The 21,462-nt window shown below is 43.2% G+C and overlaps 1 protein-coding gene across 3 annotated transcripts in view; it reads right to left on the bottom strand.

The window, feature by feature from the left end:
* Positions 1-21,462, bottom strand: part of LOC122551780 (contactin-associated protein-like 5) — a 1,278,965-nt gene that overhangs the window by 1,151,838 nt on the left and 105,665 nt on the right. For 2 of the 3 annotated variants that reach the window (XM_043694245.1, XM_043694243.1), the window contains exon 2: positions 14,622-14,732. In XM_043694245.1, the coding sequence (XP_043550180.1) occupies positions 14,622-14,732 (111 nt within the window). Of the gene's footprint in view, positions 1-14,621; positions 14,733-21,462 lie in introns of those variants that run through there. The other variant, XM_043694244.1, reaches the window with a different exon arrangement.

Here is a 21,462-nt window from a genome sequence, read left to right as displayed (position 1 = left end):
TCAAGTTTCACAACATCCTTCCAATAGGAAGGAGACCAGAATTGCACGCAATATTCCAAACATGGCCTAAGCAATGTCCTGTACAGCTACAACATGACCTACCAACTCCTGTACTCAATGCTCTGACCAAGAAAAGACAGCATACCAAACGCCTTCTTCACTATCCTATCTGCCTGCGACTCTACTTTCAAGGAGCTATGAACCTGCATTCCAAGGTCTCTTTGTTCAGCAACATTACCCAGGATCCGAGGTATCATTCCGACAGATCTCCTCCACACCCTCCCCAACGGGTTGGCATCTTTCTTAAAAGTGTGGTGCCTAAGATTGGACACAATAGTCCAGCTGAGGTGAACGAGCGTTGCTCAAGACACCAGGAGGACCCTCTGCTCTTCCTCCAAAAGGGGCAATTGATATTTAACATGCCACCTCTGACAGTGTAGTACCCCCTTCATTAACAGGAACGTCAGCATCGACTGACAGCTTGAACTCTGGAGCAGGGCTTGAACCTGTAATATTTTGACAAGAGGATGAAGCTGGGTGGCTTTTATTTTTCATGTATTCTTGGGTTGTGGCAAAGCAGGTATTTTTTTTTTAAAGGTATTAGATTAGATTCTCTAGTGTGGAACCAGGCCCTTTGGCCCAACCAGTCTACACCAACCCTCTGAAGAGCAACCCACCCAGACCCATTACCCTCTGACTAATGCACCTAACGCTATGGGCAATTTAGCATGGCCAATTCACCTGACCTGCACAAAATCATGAGATTCTGAATGGAGCAAAAATAAATTGTTCCCACTGCTTGGAGGATTGAGAACCAGAAGACACTCTGACTTGGCTCTTACCAAGCTGGGCATGGACATGATGAGCTGAATAGGAGGAGAAAGTGAGGACTGCAGATGCTGGAGATCAGAGCTGAAAATGTGTTGCTGGAAAAGCGCAGCAGGTCAGGCAGCATCCAAGGAACAGGAGAATCGACATTTCGGGCATGAGCCCTTCTTCAGGAATGAGGAAAGTGTGTCCAGCAGGCTAAGATAAAAGGTAGGGAGGAGGGACTTGGGGGAGGGGTGTTGGAAATGCGATAGGTGGAGGGAGGTCAAGGTGAGGGTGATAGGCCGGAGTGGGGTGGGGGCGGAGCGGTCAGGAAGAAGATTGCAGGTTAGGAAAACTTTCTGTTTGTAACCACTTTCTGATTTTAGAAACTGTTTTATGCAAGAATCTAAAGCTTCATGATCACCTGAAAAACAACTCAATTCAGATTTTTAAAAAACGAAGTGTTCAACTTCCCAACATTGTACGTTGAACTTTCAGGCTCTAGACTACTGGCTCAGTAACAGAATAAATAGTCAACTTTGATGGATGAGGTTAATAACTTGTCTGTGTATGTGTGCGCATGTGATATGTGTACATGTGTGAATATGCTTATGCATGCATCTGTGGGATAAAATGCTTTGAATCCTGGAACCACGAAGATCAATTGTATTCAATCTTTGCCAACCCTGGGCTTCTAGAGATGGAAGACAGGTCACACTTGACATATTAATGTCAACCATATTATGGATGCGTAGTACTAAACAGGCAAGGTTAGGTAAGGATGATTGATTTCCTTCCAGAAAAGATTAATGAACCAGATATGTATTCCCAACAATCGATAATGGGCACATTAGCTTCAAATTCCAGATGTTTATTGAATTCCAATTTCAACATCTACCATGGTGAGATTCGAACCAAGTCACTAGAATATTAGCCTGGGGTTTTAGATTGCTGTTCTAGGTACATTACCATTAGACATGACCTCTCCAATACTATGGATGAACACTTCTATTACATGGAACAAGTAGGGAAAGGGGCATTCTCCTTTGAGCAAATGGAACTCAGGGTGCAATCGTCAATGAAATGAACATTTCTGACCTTAGTATGGATGGATATCTATTGAAGACAGTTCAGCCAGAGACTGCCCTGAGAAATTCCTGCAGTGATATCTGAGTGCAGAGATGATTGGTCTGACTACTTTCGCCATTTTCAGTCATGCTAGATACAATTCCAACCAGTGAAGAGTTTTTCCCCAATACTCACTGATTTCAAATTTGCTCGACTCTTTAATGGCTTGCTTAAAGTTTGACAGTGTCAAAGGCAGTCTCATTCACCTCACATCTGGAATTGTATTCATTTTACCGTACTTGGACCAAGTCCATAATGTGTCCTGGAGTTGAACAAAGTTAAAAATCATACAACACCAGGTTATAGACCAACAAGTTTATTTGAAAGTACAAGCTTTCAGAGCATTGCTCCTTTTTCAGGTCGCTAGCAGTGATCTGAAAGCTTGTACTTTCAAATAAACCTGTTGGACTATAACCTGGTGTTGTGTGATTTTTTTTTACCCCCCAGTCTAACGCCAGCATTTTCACATCATGGATTGAACAGTCCATGCAGAACCCAAACTGAATGCTGTGAGCAGACTGTTGCTCATCAAGTGTACCATTTGATAGCACAAGCCAGCATATCAAATAGTTCTGTCTTGCCGGTTGAAGATGACATTCCTAGGAATGGTAAAAGGTGGAAGCTCGGCCACTGACTAAAGTCTTTGGTTCTCTGATAATCTTACGTCAGGCAGTTTGATGATCTGTGGGGAGCTTTCCCAATTTTGTTACAATTCCCCAGGTGTTAGTGCGGAGGACCTTGCAGCATCAGCTGCACAGACTGTACTGCTTTTATTTTCAATGTTAAGTAGTCAGTCTTATGGTAATCTTATCATTTCTTGCAAAATATTTGATATTTTGAGCCACTGAAAAAGAAATCATTCACAGGAAATTATTCATGACTATGATAACTAGAACAGCATTTATCACCCATCCAGAAGGCAAAATGGCAATCAGGAGTTAACGACATTGCTGTTGGACTGTTGCATCCGGGGCCAAATTGAGTAAAGAGGGTATGTTTATTAAAAGCAAACTACTGAAGATGCTAGGCTTCTAAAATAAAAAAAGTGTTGAAGGAACTCAACAAGCTTCTGGAGATAAAAACAAAGTTAACATTTGGAATCTAAGATGACTTCTCTTCAAAGCTCAGTAGATTTTCTTCGTGGATAGCTGGTTCAGAACCATGACTACAAAGATACTTCCTCCCTAGCTCTATAAACTGTTACACTCGGAAGCGATTTGCAAAGGCAACCTACTTTTATTTTTTCATGGACTGTGGGTGTTGATGGTGAGACCAGCATTTACTGCCTGTCACTAAATAAAGAACAAAGAACATTACACAACAGGAACAGGTCCTTTGGACCGTCAAGCCTGCACCAAACCAAATCCTGTCACCTATTTTCCAAGGATCTGTATCTCTCTGTTCTCTGCCCATTCAGGTATCTGTCTAGAGAGATCTTAAATTACGCTATCATGCCTGCCTCTACCGCCTCTGCTGGCAACGCATTCCAGGTACCCACTACCCTCTGTGTAAAGAACTTCCCGCACATATCTACCTTAAACTTTTCTGTTCTCACCTTGAACTCGAGACTCCAGTAATTGAGTCCCCCACTCTTGCTATCCACCCTGGCTGTACCTCTCACGATTTTGTAGACATCAATCATGTCCCCTCTCAACCTCCATCTTTCTAATGAAAATAATCCTAATTTACTCAACGTCTCTTCATAGCTAGCACCCTCCATACAAGGCAACATCCTGGTGAACTTCCTCTGCACCGTCTCCAAAGCATCCTTTTGGTAATGTGGCGATAAGGAATGTATACAGTATTCCAAATGTGGCTGAACCAAAGTCAGATACAACTGTAACATGACCTGCCAACTCTTGTAGGCAATACCCAGTCCAATGAAGGAAGCATGTCATATGCCTTCTTGATTACCTTATCGACCTATATTGCCACCTTCAGAATACAATGGACCTGAACACCCACATCTCTCTGTACATCAATTTTCCCCAGGATTTTTTCATTTACTGCAAAGTTCAGTCATGAATTGGATCTTCCAAAATGCATCACCTCGCATTTGCCCGGATTGAACTCCATCTGCCAGTTCTCCGCCCAACTCTCCAATCTATCTCTATTCTGCTGCATTCTCTGATAGTCCCCTTCATTATCTGCTGCTCCACCAATCTTAGTGTCATCTGCAAACTTGCTAATCAGACCACCTATACCTTCTGCCAGATCATTTATCTATAATCACAAACAATAGTGGTCCCAGCACAGATTCCTGTCAAACACTAATGGTCATAGTGCTCCATTTTGGGAAACTCCCTTCCACCACTACTCTCTGTCTTCTGTTGCCCAGTTAGTTCTTTATCCATCGAGCTAGTACACTCTGGACTCCATGCGACTTCACTTTTTCCATCAACCTATCATGGGCAACTTATCAAATGCTTTACTGAAATCCATGTATTTGACACCTACAGCCCTTCCCTCATTGAGGAAGTGATGACATTTAATTAAAGAATGCTATTAAGTTGGTCAGACATGACCTTTCCTGTACAAAACCATGCTGCCTATCCCTGAAAAGCTTGTTTTCTTCTAAATGTAAATAGATCCTATACCTGATGTACCTTGGGCAGCACGGTGGCACAGTGGTTAGCACTGCTGCTTCACAGCACCAGAGACCTGGGTTCAATTCCCACCTCAGGCAACTGTCTGTGTGGAGTTTGCACATTCTCTCCGTGTCTGTGTGGGTTTCCTCCCACAGTCCAAAAATGTGCAGGTCAGGTGAATTGGCCATGCTAAATTGCCTGTAGCGTTAGGTAAAGGGGTAAATGTAGGGTCTGGGTGGGTTGAGCTTCGGTGGGTTGGTGTGGACTTGTTGGGCCAAAGGGCCACATTAAGTAATCTAATCTTCTCCAGCAGCTTCCCTACCAGTGACATCAGTCTGGATTATTCTTGCTACCCTTCTTAAACAATGGGACATTAGCAATTCTCCAGTCCTCCGGGACCTCACCCATATTCAAGGATGCTGCTATTTTCTCTCTCGCTTCCTGGACTTGGGGACTTGTCCACCTTAATGCCTTTTAGGATACCCAACACTTCCTCCCTCCTTCTGCCAACTTGACCTAGAGTAATCAAACATCTAACCCTAAAATCAACATCTGTCATGTCCCTCTCCTCAGTGAATACCTATGCAAAGTACCTATGCAAAGTACCTATGCAAACTGCCCTATGCGTGGGTTTCCTCCGGGTGCTCCGGTTTCCTCCCACAGTCCAAAGATGTGCAGGTCAGGTGAATTGGCCATGCTAAATTGCCCGTAGTGTTAGGTAAGGGGTAAATGTAGGGGTATGGGTGGGTTGCGCTTCGGCGGGGCGGTGTGGACTTGTTGGGCCGAAGGGCCTGTTTCCACACTGTAAGTAATCTAATCTAATCTACTCATTAAGAATCTCACCATTTTTTCGAACTTCATGCATAACGTTCCTCCTTTGTCTGTGAGTGGGCCAACCCTTTCTCTAGTGACCCTCTTGATCCTTAAATATGAATAAAAGACTTTGAGACTGTTATGGACTAGGCCAGACCATTCAAAAATTCTTAAGCAGGCAGCTCAGACTATAACTTTGTAATTTGTTTCAGTAAGTGATTAGTGAAAATTACCCAGAGTAAGATAGCTAGATTGACTACTAGATTTTAAAACAGACAAAAAAAAATTCGCAAAATTATACAATGAAACACAAAGAAGAGTAAAGCACCCCTACAGAACTCAACCTATCCAACTAGACTTAATTATGCTGTTCTGAATATACACAACAGTCCAATAAGCAAACTCCCCTTAAAAAAAAGTGTAAATGGAACATATGCTTACAGGTTGAAGTTGAAGGGCAGAAAGAGAGAGAGAGTCTCCACACACCAGGTCAGACTGAACTAAAACTGCCCAGCTCAGTAAGAGAGCTAACCACTCCCCTGTCTTTACAGAGGTCACTTCTAAAACATCACTACTTTGGCCGGATGAAGGGCTTTTGCCCGAAACGTCGATTTCGGATGCTGCCTGACCTGCTGTGCTTTTCCAGCACCAATCTAACCTCCACTTTGGCCTGAAGTCTCATCTGTTTACATATAAACAAAAGGCCTCTCAAAATCCTTTCCATCTCTGTACAAAACCAGACTGATCGAAGCCCGGCCTGGTTTATTGTCCCTCTGAAAAAAGATCAAGGACAGAGTCTCCTTGCGCCAAGGAACAGCTTTTAGAGAGAAAAAAGGACTAGCTTTGTGACATCTCCCCCCCCTTAAAACAGAACCATCAATACCAAAAGATGGCTTAATTTTTAACCCTTCAAAACCTAGTTCATAGCCTAGACACACATATACTATACTAACTATAAACATGCAAACATGCACAGCCACATGCAAATTCAGGCCACGCTACACCCACCACCTAACGCCTCCATATCTCATTTGAGTCTCGATGATGCATTGATAATCACGTTTTTGTGACCTGCCACATGCACAATTATCAAATTGAATGGCTGCAACAAGCTCCATCTAAACAATCTGGCATTTTTGTGCTTAAAGTTTTTCCAAAGATGTCAATTTACAATTGTCTCAGGTACACTACTGGTAATATAAACACGGCAATGTGCAATGCCAACACCAAGCTTAAAGTTTCTTTCGCCAACGTTGAATATTTCCGTTGATGAACATTCAACTCCTTGAAAAAATACCCAATGGGTACTTCTATTCCCTCATCATCCTGCAGGATCACCACACTGACACCCACATCACTGGCACCAATAGCCATCTGGAAAGGCTTTGCGTGTAATCTGGTGTGGCTAATACTGGGGCAGTGGTGAACACAGTTTTTAGGCTGTCAAATGTCTTTTGACAGTCTGCTGTCCACTGAAACTTCTTGCCCTTTTTTAACAATTCAGTGAGTGAAGCAGCCACACTGCTAAAGGTCGGCACAAACTTTCGATAAAATCCTTTAAATCCCAGGAACCATAACACTGCATTTTTTTGTCGACGGTGTGGGAAATTCCCTAATTACTTTTATTTTCACATCCCTTGGGGCCATTTGCCCATGTCCAATAACATGGCCCAGGAAGGTGACTAGGGCTTTGGCAAATTCAGTGAGGTTTACCACCAAGCCCGCCTTCCGAAGTCGGTCAAACAAGTTCAATAAATGCTGTAAATGTTCCTTCCATGAGTGACTAAAAATCACCAGGTCATCAATGTAAATCATCATCTGGTCATCATCCGAAATGTGGCTGGAGCGTTTTTCATACCAAATGGCAGGACTCTGAACTGATATAGTCCATTTGGCGTTACGAAAGCCAAAATTGCCTTTGCTCTCTCTGACAGCGGCACCTGCCAGTAGCCTCTGAGTAATTCCACCTTAAAAATGTAAGTTGCTTGTCCCAGTTTTTCAACCATGGTATTGGACATGCATCAGTCTTTGTAACGGCGTTGACTTTGCGATAGTCCACACATAACCATTGGGTACCATCTGGCTTTGGCACTATGACTATGGGTCAGCTGCAGTCACTAACTCATTTCAATTATGCCATCTTGGAGCATAGGCCTGGAGCATAGGGTGGCATGGTGGCTCAGTGGTTAGCACTGCTGCCTCATAGCATGAGGGTTCCAGGTTTGATTCCAGCCTCAGGCAACTGTCTGTGTGGAGTTTGCACATTCTCCAGTATCTGCATGGGTTTCCTCCCACAATCCAAAGATGTGGAGGTCATGTGAATTGGCCATGCTAAATTTCCCATAGGTTAGGTGCATTAGTCAGAGGGAAATGGGTCTGAGTGGGTTACTCTTCAGAGGGTCGGTGTGGACTGGTTGGGCCGAAGGGCCTGTTTCCACACTAAAGGGAATCTAATCTATCTCCTTCTGAACCTGTGCCAACTTTAAAGGGTTATATCTATCAGGATATTGTTTAATCCGAACAGCATCACCTATATCTACATCATGCACAATTAGGTTAGTACGTCCCAGTTTATTTCCACATATCTCCCCATATGATTGTAATAACCCTTTCAGGTCATTTCGATTTTCTTCTGCAAGGTAACTCAATAATTTATCCCAATTTTTGACAGCTTCCGCATTGTCCAATTTGATTTGAGGAATATCCAATTCAGAATCCTCTGAACTGGTTTCTTCCTTCTGTGCTGTAATCATAAACATCTTCTCCTCTTGCTTTTCTTCCCTATCAGAATACCTTTGGTGCATATTCACATGACACACTGTGAGATTTCTTCCTGTCTAGAGTCGTTATCAAGTACTCACTCAATTTCCTATCAATTTGATAAGGTCCGCTAAACCTTGCTTTTAGATTAGATTCCCTACAGTGTGGAAACAGGCCCTTCAGCACAACCAGTCCACACAACGCTCCAAAGAGTAACCCACCGGACCCATTTCACTCTGACTAATGCACCTAACACTATTGGCAATTTAGCATGGCCAATCCACCTCACCCACCCAACCTTGGACTGTGGGAGGAAACTGGAGCACCCGGAGGAAACCCACACAGATTTGGGGAGAATGTGCAAACTCCACGCAGACAGTCACCAGAGGCCGGAATTGAACCTGGGAACCTGGTGGTAACTACTGAGCCACCATGCCGCCCAAAGCATCCCACCCAGACCCACGCCATCTCTGCGACCCCACATTCCCCATGGCTAATTCAACTAGCCTTCACATCCTGGACACTATGGGCAATTTAGCATGGCCAATCCACCTAACCCATCCACAGTGAGGAAAACCACACAGATACAAAGTGACCTCCACACAGACAGTCGCCCAAGGGTTGAATCAAACCCAGGTCCTTGGCGCTGTGAGGCAGCAGTGCAGACCATTGAGCCACCATGCCACACATCCACTGAGCCACCCATGGCTCCCCTGTTACTGAAAGTAACACCAGTACCTTATCCCCAATTGCAAAATTGCAAATTTGCAATTTCTTATCCGCTTCTTTTTTCATTGTATGCTGCAATACTTTTGAATGCTATCTCACTAACTCTCCAGCTCTGTTTAATCATTCTCTAAAATTTGATACATAGTCCAAATGGATAGTCTCTGAATTCTGACTTATTAATATTTCCTTAATTAATTGTAACGGTCCTCTTACTTCATGCCCAAAAATTCAAATGGACTGAATTTGGTCAATTCATTTGGTGCATCTTTGATCATAGAAGGTACAAGTGGAACTCCCTTATCCCAATCATCTGGATAATCCTGACCATAAGCCCACCACATGGCCTTTAGTGTTTGATGCCATCTCTCTAGCGCTCCCTGTGATTCTGGATAGTACACAGTAGATTTGGGTTGCTTTATTCCCAAGTAATCCATAAACTCCTTGAATAGTTTAGATGTGAAGTTTGATCTTGATCTGACAGGATCTCTATTAGTAGTCCATATCTAGTAAAACATTTAAGTAATTCTTCTACAACCCTTTTAGCTATGATGTTGCAGAATGGGATTGCCTCTGGAAATCTAGTCGACACATCCATTATTGTTAAGAAATACATATTCCCACTTTTTGTTTGAGGTAGGGAACCTATACAATCAATTAAGACTCTTGTGAAAGATTCCTCAAATGCTGGAATAGGTATTAAAAGTGCAGGTTTTATTACTGCCTGTGGGTTTCTGATTAGCTGACATGTGGACAGAGAAGAGGGTTACCTCAGATTACAACAGAATCTTGACCAGATGGGCCAATGGGCTGAGAAGTGGCAGATGGAGTTTAATTCAGATAAATGCGAGGTGCTACATTTTGTGAAAGCAAATCTTAGCAGGTCTTATACACTTAATGGTAAGGTCCAAGGGAGTGTTGCTGAACAAAGAGACTTGGGGTGCAGGTTCATAGCTCCTTGAAAGTGGAGTCATAGGTAAATAGGATAGTGAAGAAGGCATTTGGTATGCTTTCCTTTATTGGTCAGAGTATTGAGTGCAGGAGTTGGGAGGTTATGTTGTGGCTCTACAGGACATTGGTGAGGCTACTGTTGGAATATTGTGTGCAATTTTGGTCTCCTTCCTATCGAAAAGATGTTGTGAAACTTGAAAGGGTTCAGAAAAGATTTACAAGGATGTTGCCAGGGTTGGAGGATTTGAGCTATAGGGAGAGGCTAAACAGGCTGGGGCTGTTTTACCTGGAGCATCAGAGGCTGAGGGGTAACCTTATAGAGGTTTACAAAATTATGAGGAGCATGGATAGGATAAATAGACAAAGTCTCTTCCCTGGGGTGGGGGCGTCCAGAACTAGAGGGCATAGGTTTAGGGTGAGAGGGGAAAGATATAAAAGAGACCTATGGGGCAACTTTTTCACATGGAGAGTGGTATGTGTATGGAATGAGCTGCTAGAGGAAGTGGTGGAGGCTGGTACAATTGCGACATTTAAGGGGCATTTGGATGGGTATATGAATAGGAAGGGTTTGGAGGGATATGGGCTGGGTGCTGGCAGGTGGGACTAGATTGGGTTGTGATATCTGATCGGCATGGACAGGTTGGACCGAAGGGTCTGTTTCCGTGCTGTACATCTCTATGACTCTATGTATGACATATCTGGCAAAATTCAACAACATCTTTACGTAGTCCAGGCCAACAAAAATGTCTTTCTATTTTAGCCTGTGGTTTCCTCACCCCTAAATGACCTCAAGGGATAGCTCATGCGCCACTCGCAGCACTTCTATTCTATACCGTACTGGCAAAACAATTTGATGAATCTCTGCCCATTTCTCATATGTTTGAATGTGTGATGGTCTCCATTTTCTCATTAAGACATCACTTGTTAAGTCATAACACATATGAATGCATTCACTTTCTTTCTCAGTAAATGCTTTTTGATATAAGACTTTCCTTAACCCTGTTTGCGAAAGATGTTTCATGACCCCTTTTAACCTTCTTAATTCCTCGTTTCAGATTGGTCCTACTTTCCCGATATTCTTCCAAAGCTTTGTCGGTTTCAGTTGCCTTAATGTTACGCTTGCATCCTTCTATTCTCTTAGCTAGTCTCACAATTTCACCTGTCATCCCTAGTTCTAATCTTGTCATTTCTATCCCTCATTTTCACAGGGATATGTCTCTCCTGCACTCTAATCAAACTCTCTTTAAAAGCCTCCCAAGTGGATTCACACTCAAATGCTGCTCCCAATCCACATCCCCCAACTCTTGCTGAATTTTATTATAGTTGGCCTTCCCCCAATTTAGCACTCTTCCTTTCAGACCACTCCTGTCTTTGTCCATGAGTATTCTAAAACTTACAGAATTTTGATCACTATTCCCAAAGTAATCCCCTCCTGAAACTTCAACCACCCGGCCAGGCTCATTTCCCAACACCAGGCCCAGTATGGCCCCTTCCAGAGTTGGACTATTTACATACTGCTCCAGAAAACTCTCTGGATGCTCCTTACAAATTCTGCTCCATCTAAACCTCTAACACTAAGTGAATCCCAGTCAATGTTGGGAAAATTAAAATCTCCCATTATTACTACCCTGCTGCTCCTTCATCTTTCCAAAATCTGTTTACATATTTGTACCTCTGTCTCACACTCACTGTTAGGATTTCTGTAGTACAGCCACAACATTGTTACCACACCCTTCCTATTTCTGAGCTCTGCCCATATTTCCTCCCTGCTCGACTGCTCCATCATGCCCTCCTTCAGTACAGCTGTGATATCCTCGCTGACCAGTAATGCAACTCCTCCAACCCTTGCCCCCCTCCATTCCATCTGAAGCATCTATATTCTGGGATATTTAGTTGCCAGTCTCCCTTTCCCTCAACCAAGTCTCAGTAATAGTTCTAACACCAGAACTATTACTGGTACCTAGGTACTAATCCAAGTCCTAAGTTCATCTGCCTTTACTACTACACTTCTCACATTAAAACAAATTCACCTCAGACCACCAGTCCCTTTGCGTTCATCATCTGCTCCCTGCCTACTCTTTCCCTTAGTCACACTGACTTCATTCCTCTCATTCCTGATGAAGGGCTTTTGCCCGAAACATCGATTTTCCTGCTCCTCGGATACTGCCTGACCTGCTGTTCTTTTCCAGCACCACTCTAATCTTGATGCTGACTTAATTATCTCGTTTCTTACAGACTTTAGTTACTACCTCCTTACTGTCCACTAACCTCTTCATTTTGTTCCCAACCCCCTGCCGCGTTAGTTTAAACCCTCTGCAACAGCGTTAGTAAAAGCACATCCAATGTCATTGGTTCCAGTCTGGCCCAGATGTAGACTGTCCGATTTGTAATAGTCCCACCTCTCCCAGAACGGGTGATAATGTCCCAAAAGTCTGAACCCCTCCCTCTTGCACCATCTCTCAAATCACTCGTTCATTCTGCCTATACTTTCATATCTACTCTGACTAACTCGTGGCACTGGTAGCAATCCTGAGATTACTACCTCTGAGGTCCTACTTTTTAACTTGGCTCCTAACTCCCTAAATTCTGCTTGTGAGAGCTCATCCTATTTTTTTCCCTGTATCATTGATGCCTATATGCACCACGACAGCTGGCTGTTCACCCTCCCCCTTCAGAATGCCCTGCAGCCAATCTTAGACATCCCTGACCTGTGCGCCTGGGAGGCAACAAATCATTTTGGGGTCTTGTTTCCAACCATAGAACCGACTATCTACTCCCGTTACAACTGAATCCCCTATCCCTATAGGCCTTCCACTCTTTTCCCACTCTTCTATACAGCAGAGCCAGCCATGGTGCCATGAACCTATCTTCTGCTGCCTTCCCCTGGTGAGCCATCTCCCCCAACAGCATCCAAAAAAGGAATGCCTGTTTTGGAGGGAGATGATCTCAGGGGACACCTGCACTGCCTTCTTGCTCTTTCTCTGCTTTTTTGTCACCCATTCCCTTTCTCCCACAGCATCCTAATGTGTGGTGCGACCAATTTGCTAAACGTGCAATCCACAACCTCCTCAGCATCATGGATGCTCCAAAATAAGTCCATTCACAGCTCCATAGCTATCATGCGCTCTAACAAGAGCTGCAGCTGGACACACTTCCTGCATGTGAAGGAGTCAGGGACATCAGCCTCGTCCCTGAGCTCTCACATTGAGCTAGAGGAGCATAATTCGGGTGCCCAGAGACAGGTTAAGAGTCAATTACATTACTTTAGATCGGGAGTTGCACAGGATGGTAGATTCAGTGAATCTGATGGCTTTTTAAACAACAATTGACAGTGGTTATATGGCTGCAGTTTGACTTTTTATTCCAAGTTTTTAAGAAATTCAAATTTCATCATCTACCTTACTGAGGTTTGAACACATGTCCTCAAAACATTAGTCTCGGGTTTTGAAGAACTGGAACTTTAATATTATCACTACACCACCAACTCCCTGTTGATCATCAACACCAGCCTTAAGGTATAATTTAATTTTGACCACTCGTGTATCCCAGATTAGTGGCCAACCTCCGTTGCCTGAGTGAATAACTCTGGCATTCTCTGTCACCAAATTAATTTCTCCCCTTAAGACATTCCTTAAAGCATACCTCCTTGAGCAAGCTTTTGGTCCTCTGACCAAACATTTCTTTATGTGGTTGGGTGTGACGTTATGTTCTGATATATTCTTGCAAAGCCCTGCGGAGGTTTTAATTTACTAAGGCTCTAACTAAATAAAAGTTGCTGTACAGAATGCATCTGTTAGAATTAATTTGAGCTGGAAACACAATGGCACATGCCCTCCCCAAAAATATTGTGGGACTACTTCCAGCACGTGGACTGCAGTGGTTCAAGATGGCAGCTCACTACTGCCATTTCAAGAGCAACTAAGGACAGGTAATAAATGCTGGTTAGACAGCGAACCCATTCTGGAACTTGATTCAAACGAAAACAGAAATTGCTGGAGAAACTCAGCAGATCTGGCACCAGCTGTGAAGAGAAGAAAGGGGTAACTTTCAAAGCCAGTGACCCTTTTTTCAGAATTAGAATCTTGTCTTCCATATCCAGTAATAGCAGAAAATCTGGAAGCACAGTTTGATAAACGCATCGCCGTCAACTATTAAACATTTACTTCACTGTGGATTCACAGTGTGAAGGAACAATGCAAATGGAATTAATCAAAACACGGTCCATTTATATGATGTGTTCCATTTACGTATTATCAGAAATTAGCCACTTTGCGAAATATCATTTTCAGATGCCAACATTTTTAAATGGCAATTCTGCATCAGTCCCCACCCCACCCACATCTCCTTCAGTCTCTTTCCCTCTATCCTCTTTCCCAATGTCATGGGAGCTCTGTCAATAAAAATATACATCAAACTGGAACACATACAAATGCTGTAGTTGGATGTACCACATGCAGTGAAACACTTCAAAATGGCTTATAAGCTTGTCACTTGCTTGAAATAACCAATAAAAGATTTCACTGTCATAACTTTTTGATGAACTGCACATCTACTATCAGTTTGAGAAAGCTTGATCTTGTTATATATCATTATTAATCTAGGGACTATAGTACCCTGGGGAACAGACCATTGCCACAGCATTTGACAACACAGCAGGATTGTAAATATAAGCACATGGGCATTCTGCAACATGATGTATGCCAGTCCATGCACTTCTTGGATAGCTATCTATTCACCTGCGAAAACAAAACCAACTTTTCTGTGTTTTCATTTGCATTTGTGATGCACGAACATGCTGAGAATGAATAATTAGCTTGGTCATTAAAAGGAAAGCTCGTGTCTTACCATCCCTTCTATTCAGCTTTGCAAAGCCAGGGTTGTGACTGCTAGATAGCACAGAGGAGGAAGAGAACGCTGACTGAGGCAAGTCAGACACAAGATGATTGTCGCAATTATCTGTGAGATGAAAGAAAGAACATGCTTAAAATTATTGGGACAGTACAACACTGTATTGACACACAATCAATTCCAGATGGACACCACACACATTTTCAAAACTTACCAGGTCCCCATTTGACAGTCCTATGCTGAAAGGCTAATTTTCGTTTTTTCCCCTTAAGTTACACTGCTGAAGATGGTTAGAAATCTAAAACAACACAGCGGGAATGAACCTGGTTAGCTATTACCATTAACATCAAAAAATGTCCCAAGGTATTTTACTGGTGTGTTTCCAAACAAAACATGCCTCCAGTTCACAGAATGTGATACTGGAAATAGGTAATAAAAGTAACTTTTTTACTGAAATCTTAAAATGAGGAGAACAGAGTGCAAGAGAGGCAAATGTTTTTGGGATGGAATTCCAGTTCTGGATTATAATAGCTGTTCGTAGCGGAATGGTTAAGATCAGCAATTTGTCAGAATTAGTGCACCACAAGGAAAATTATTGGTATAAACCGAGCTGATGGCACTACTGGAAAAGTCAAATCCCTGACTAAAATGTGGCTTGATAGATTATTTTCTTTAAGTTTTAGTTAATGTCGTTAAGTTCACAGAAACATAACCACATGAGGCTGCACAGTTTTTTTAACAACAGAAGTCTATTAAACAAGAAATTTAAATTAAGCAAGTTATCTAGACATCGAATACAGTTTGAAAAAATTCTTAAGGCTGAAATTTTCCAAAATTTGGCAAACGTGTGATCTTTGGGGGGGGGGGGGGGGGTGTGGGAGGGTTAATGAAGGGTATCATTCAGTGAACTCTAGTGGTTTTCCTCACCCAATTCTACACTGCTCACATGGTGAAGTTTGCACTGTGTGCCATTCTCTGCCACCTTGCAGTGGAAGTCCCCACCACTGGCAGGAACTTCAGTCGTGCACGCCACAGGATCCTTATTTAATGCTCAGTGATTCAAACACTGCAAGCCGGGAACAGCCCTTCATGGTTCCAGGGAGTGAAGTACCACACAGGAGGTAGCACTCAGAGAATGATTGGCACCCCAGCATTGCTCACAGAGATCTGGAGGCGGTAGATTGGATGGCTGCCTTCTTTCTTCAGGGTCACCTCAGGGGTCAGAGCCACACCGCACAAAAACAGACCCTTCAGTCCAATTTGTCCAAGTTTCCCAAACTAAACTAGTCCCATTTGTCTATTTTTGGCCCATATCCCTCTAAACCTTTCCTATATGCTTACTTATCCAAATGTCTTTTAAATGTTGCAACTTTACTTGCATCTACCATTTCCTCTGGCATTCATTCCACATACGAACTATCCTGTGTGTGAAAGAGTTGTCGCAGGTGTTCCTTTTAAATCTTTCTCCTTTCACCTTAAAAATATGCCTGCTAGTGATGAACTCCCTCACCCCAGGGGAAAGACCTTTGCTATTTGCCTTATCTATGCCACTCATGATGTTATAAAGTCACCCATCAACCTCCTACACTCAAGGGAAAAACTTCCCAATCTATCCAGCTTTTCTCTTCCACAGCACTGCAGCCTTGTCTGAAGTTGGGTCACAGATCAACATAGTCTCCACAGATCAACATAGGCACAGCAATGCAGGAATAAGACCAACACAATTCTCTGCTCTGTAACATCATCTTCTCCTTGATACCTCTCACTCTCACCATCTCTGCTGCGGCAGCCCCCTCCCAGCAAGGTTTGTGGTCTACCATTTTCATCATTGCATGCAGCACCATCCATCACTCTGTCAAACCCCACTCCCTCAGACTACCAACCCTGCACATCTTATGCTCTTCACACTCACTCACTCGGTACAGCTTGCCTCCCGAACAGCCACACCCAATGACCATGTCACCCTCTTGCATTTCACCTGGTCTTTGCCTCATTCAGGAACAAACAGCTGACAATAGGGGACAGGGGGCTAAGAGGAGTGTGGTGGGGTGCCTAACAATTCTCTGCTCTCCCCTTAAAAGTGGAGAATTTTTATATTAGGCAGAGAGGACTATGACTGCTAATGTGGTGACGTTGAGATATCACATCTTGTCAACCAAATAAGAATCATTATAAAGTACTGTGCCTCTCTCCCACCACAATGACTATGAATGTGTTCTTACCATGCACAAGCTTGCACTCCCAACTTGCAACACATTCAGCCTCTTATCTTTTGCAAGCATGAGGACCACCCACCATAGTCTCTGCCATAAAGAAAGCAGCCCTCAAGACATCTTCTACTCCGCCACAGAAAAATAATGACACAGACGCTTCGAGGAAGCACCAGCCACACTCTCTCCTACATCCTCCATCAGCTCAGGTACTGACATCTCAGTGCATACTTCGGCACAATTAGAGTTGGGAGCAAGTAATAGTGAGTACATCACCGATATGGCTTGGCAGCTGTCCAGTGAGAAGACACCCCATTCATTCAAATGGACAATCAGTTTGGAACAGGAAGTGACTTCACCACAGGAAATAACATCACCACAGGAAATGACATCACCAACCCAAAGAAACCGAAACATATAAATAGAAAGCGGGAATTTTCAGCATTGCTTCGCCCGAGGCCCACTGAAGATGTTACCTAGTAGGATAATGAAATGTTTGGAAATGAACCTTCCTGCTCAGTGAGCAAACCTACATCCAAAACCTCAACCTGTGCTACAAATCTTCTCAAAGTTCGCTAAGAGTTTATCACAGTCACTCAGAAAAATGGATCGAAGTTTGGAGAAGTGCACCAACATCATTGCTATTGTGCTGGCTCTGACTTATGAACATCTGACTTTCTCCATGGATGCGTTGGTAGGTATGATGAATGGCCAGGTCTTGCAAAATGCTCATTAGCTGCCAGATATGCATGCAGACCTGTTACTATTTTAAACTTGGTGGTCAGTACCAATGGCAGGACACGAACCTGTGGTTCCTCTTTCTCACTCTCAGAGATAGACTAGTGCCAGAGGAGAAAACTCATCCGGGACTCTCAGGAGACTCCAGAAGTACCATGTTGCTCCAGTCTGCTTTTGTTACCATGTTGATTTTTGTGATAATCAACACAGAACGCTTTGTGATGTATCCAGTTTTGGGATCATGATAATAGTAGCTGTCAGTGCCCATCATGAATTTAATCACTTCCCTCAAGTGAGATTATTTCTCTGATTAAGTCTGTAAGGATGTTGTTTAATAGCTAACACATCCCCTATTATAAAATCAATACCACAGCTAGTTTTTGGTAGCCTATTTATTCAAATTAACTTAAAATCTGAAATAGCATGTGCAAGACACTTTGATAATCTTCTAGCACATTCCATTTAATTCAATCTGATTTCTGGTGGATCGACTTTTGGATTTTCAAATTTGGATTCATTTTCTAACTGCAGAGATACTTTCACTTCATTCACTATTACTTTTACGATCATCAATAAATATTGTTAAAATGTCAGCAACATACAGCACTGGTGACCCCTGGCCTTTTCATTAGACATTGTGGATAAGGAAAAAACATTGTCTATTTATCCTATCCATGCCCCTCATGATGTTATAAACCTCTATAAGGTCACCCCTCAGCCTCTGATGCTTTTGTTGCAATCAACTTGAATGCTCTAGTCAAATAAATATCTATCAACCTATGTGTTATACTTTGTTATCAACTCCAAAGCAGAGAGGCCTGTATTCTGAAGACAGATCCATAATATCACAGCATATGATGTTTTGGTACAAATGTTCCTGCTTCACCTGCAGTTATACTTGCAGCAATGGAATCAATGTAATGTCTTCAGTCAATAATGTGCATGTCGCATACTCAACATGAGCAAGCTCAGAGCCCAGATTACATTGGCAGGTCTGTGAAGTTGTGGCTGTGCAAACAGTTCACGTAGTTGACAGACGTCAAGTCATGTCCCTCAACAAGAACACAACTCTGGCTGGTATACATCATGTCATCTAAAACATGGAAAACCAAAAGGAATATGGCTACGTTTTGACATTTTCAACTGAACCCACAGCCTCAATAGCTTGATAGGGGTCAAGCACTATAGATTGCTGCTCCACCTTTTGTGAAGTGTTTTCATCTATGAACAGCCTCATTCCAATTTGGAAACTGCTCCCCTTGTTCCGGAACTGACCTTGCCAGAAGAAATTGTTTCTGTCCACCTACTACATATCAAATGCTTTAATCATTCAAGTCGATCAACTTTTATTCAGCATTCAAGAGAATACCATCTAGTTTTGAAACCAAAGAGAGTGGAAAAGTAGATGTCTTTGACTTTAAAAACTCAATGGATTAAACAGCTACAACCCCATCCCTGCTCTCAATGTTTCACTCTCATACCTGTCCCCAGTTATCAAAAGGTCTCTTGCCAACTCCCCTAAAACAAACATACCACTATCACAAGTCTCTTGGACCCTCCCTGAGATCCTTTCACTGCCCCCACCACCCCACCCATGTTAACCTCATCTGTAATTGGTCTCCTAATCTCTCCTCTAAATGTTCCTCACCACCTTACTCCCACAGGAACAGTGAGAATATTTCCAAGTCAGGACAGCAAGAGGCTTGGAAGGGAATTTGCAGATGGTGATGCCCCAAAGTATCTAATGCCCTTGACCCTCTTGATGGTAATGTTTGTGGGTTTGGAAAGTGCTGTCCAAAGAGCACTGGTGAATTTCTGTCGTGCATCTTGCAGACAATACACACTGATACTGAGCGTAGGTGGTTCAAGGAGTAGATTCTTGAGGATATGGTGCCAATCAAGTATGTCCTGGATTGTGTCAAGCTTGGAGTTGTTGCAACTGCACTCACTCACGCAAGTAGGAAATGTTTCATCACACTCCTGATTTGTGACTTATTGATGGAGAACAGGCTTTGTGGAATCAGGAGATGAGTTACTCGCTGGTGGATTCCTGGCCTCTGACCTGCTCTTGCAGCCACAGATATCATCCAAAAGTCCACTCAGTTGATTCTTTGCCCTACCATCCCAACGTGAATTATCTGAATTACTTACATTTCCACTAGACTCACCTCTTCATCCTCAGATCATTCTCCCGCCTGCATTCTGCATGTGGGCGGCACGGTGGCACAGTGGTTAGCACTTCTGCCTCACAGCGCCAGAGACCCGGGTTCAATTCCCACCTCGGCGGGTCGGTGTGGACTTGTTGGGCTGAAGGGCCTGTTTCCACACTGCAAGTAATCTAAAAAAAAAATTCTGCCTCACGAGAAAGGTAGCAATGATGAGGAGGTGCTGGTTTTGAACTCGGGTGGACAAAGTCAGAAGTCAATGAAACCAGGTTATAGTCCAACAGGTTTATTTGACATCACAAGCGTTTGAAAAGCTGGTGCTTTTGTCACTTGACAAAGGAGCAACACTTTGAGAGCTTGTGATTTCAAATAAACCTGCTGGACCATAATCTGGTGTTGCGTGACTTCTGACAGAAGAGATAACCACAGTAGCTGCTGTCCTCATATCTCAGTGAAACTGTCCACTTGTTCTCTTTCAGTTCAAATTTTAGAGACTGGAAGTCTGCCCACTGTCTGGCCAAACTGCTCTTGCCTTGATGTTCAAGTGTAAGTGGCAGCATATGAAAATTTGTACAACATCCCCTGGGCAACCTGCACCAGTGGTAACCAAGCTACACAGGCTTGATGTTGCAGTGACTATAACAAGGTCAGGTATGTGGATCTCATTGAGTATGAGTTCCCTGTTTGAGGCTTTTAACCTAAACAGGGAGTCTTGGCTGACAGATATAAACAGGAGTGTCCGTTCACTCGAAGCTGGCTCTGAAGAATCCAGACTAGTGTCAAGTACTATGCGCACATAAATAAAGGGTGACTTGGTGAGAGAATACTGGAGTTATTTCAGGTGTCATGTAGAAATCAAGGCAAAGCAGACGCCACTCTTGAATTAAAGAAACAGCCCGAAAGTATATTCATCATAATTGTATAAAACCTTGAATACATAAAACTAAACGTTCATGGGCTGATGCAGGATGACAAACATAGGCAGACACACAAAGTAATAGAAGAGTCCTGAAGAAGGGCTTATGCCCGAAACGTCGATTCTCCTGCTCCTCGGATGCTGCCCTGGCCTGCTGCGCTTTTCCAGCACCACACTTTTCAACACAAAGTAATAGATCAGATGGAAGTAATGAGCTATGATTGATATAATATCTGTGGTCAAAAAGCATAGTACAAGACATAGTCAGGAGGCATGGGATAGAGGGAAATTTGGCCAATTGGATAGAAAACTGGCTAACCGGTCGAAGTCAGAGAGTGGTGGTAAATGGTAAATATTCAGCCTGGAGCCCAGTAACAAGTTCCGCAGGGATCAGTTCTGGGTCCTCTGCTGTTCATAATTTTTATTAATGACTTGGATGAGGGAGTCGACGGGTGGGTCAGTAAATTTGCAGATGATACGAAGATTGGTGGAGTTGTGGATAGTCAGGAGGGCTCTTGTCGGCTGCAAAGGGACTTGGATATGATGCAGATCTGGGCTGAGGAGTGGCAGATGGAGTTCAACCCTGCCAAGTGTGAGGTTGTCCATTTTGCAAGGACAAATAAGAATGCGGAATACAGGGTTAACGGTAGGGTTCTTAGTGAGGTGGAGGAACAGAGGGATCTTGGGGTCTATGTTCATAGATCTTTGAAAGTTGCCACTCAGGTGGATAGAGCTTGTAAGAAGGCCTATAGTGTATTAGCATTCATTAGCAGAGGGATTGAATTCAAGAGCCGTGAAGTGATGTTGCA

Source organism: Chiloscyllium plagiosum, chromosome 7, assembly GCF_004010195.1.
Source record: "Chiloscyllium plagiosum isolate BGI_BamShark_2017 chromosome 7, ASM401019v2, whole genome shotgun sequence".
Taxonomy (NCBI): domain Eukaryota; kingdom Metazoa; phylum Chordata; class Chondrichthyes; order Orectolobiformes; family Hemiscylliidae; genus Chiloscyllium; species Chiloscyllium plagiosum.
Note: the sequence above shows the minus strand (reverse complement) of the source record. Positions and strands in the feature narration are given on the sequence as shown.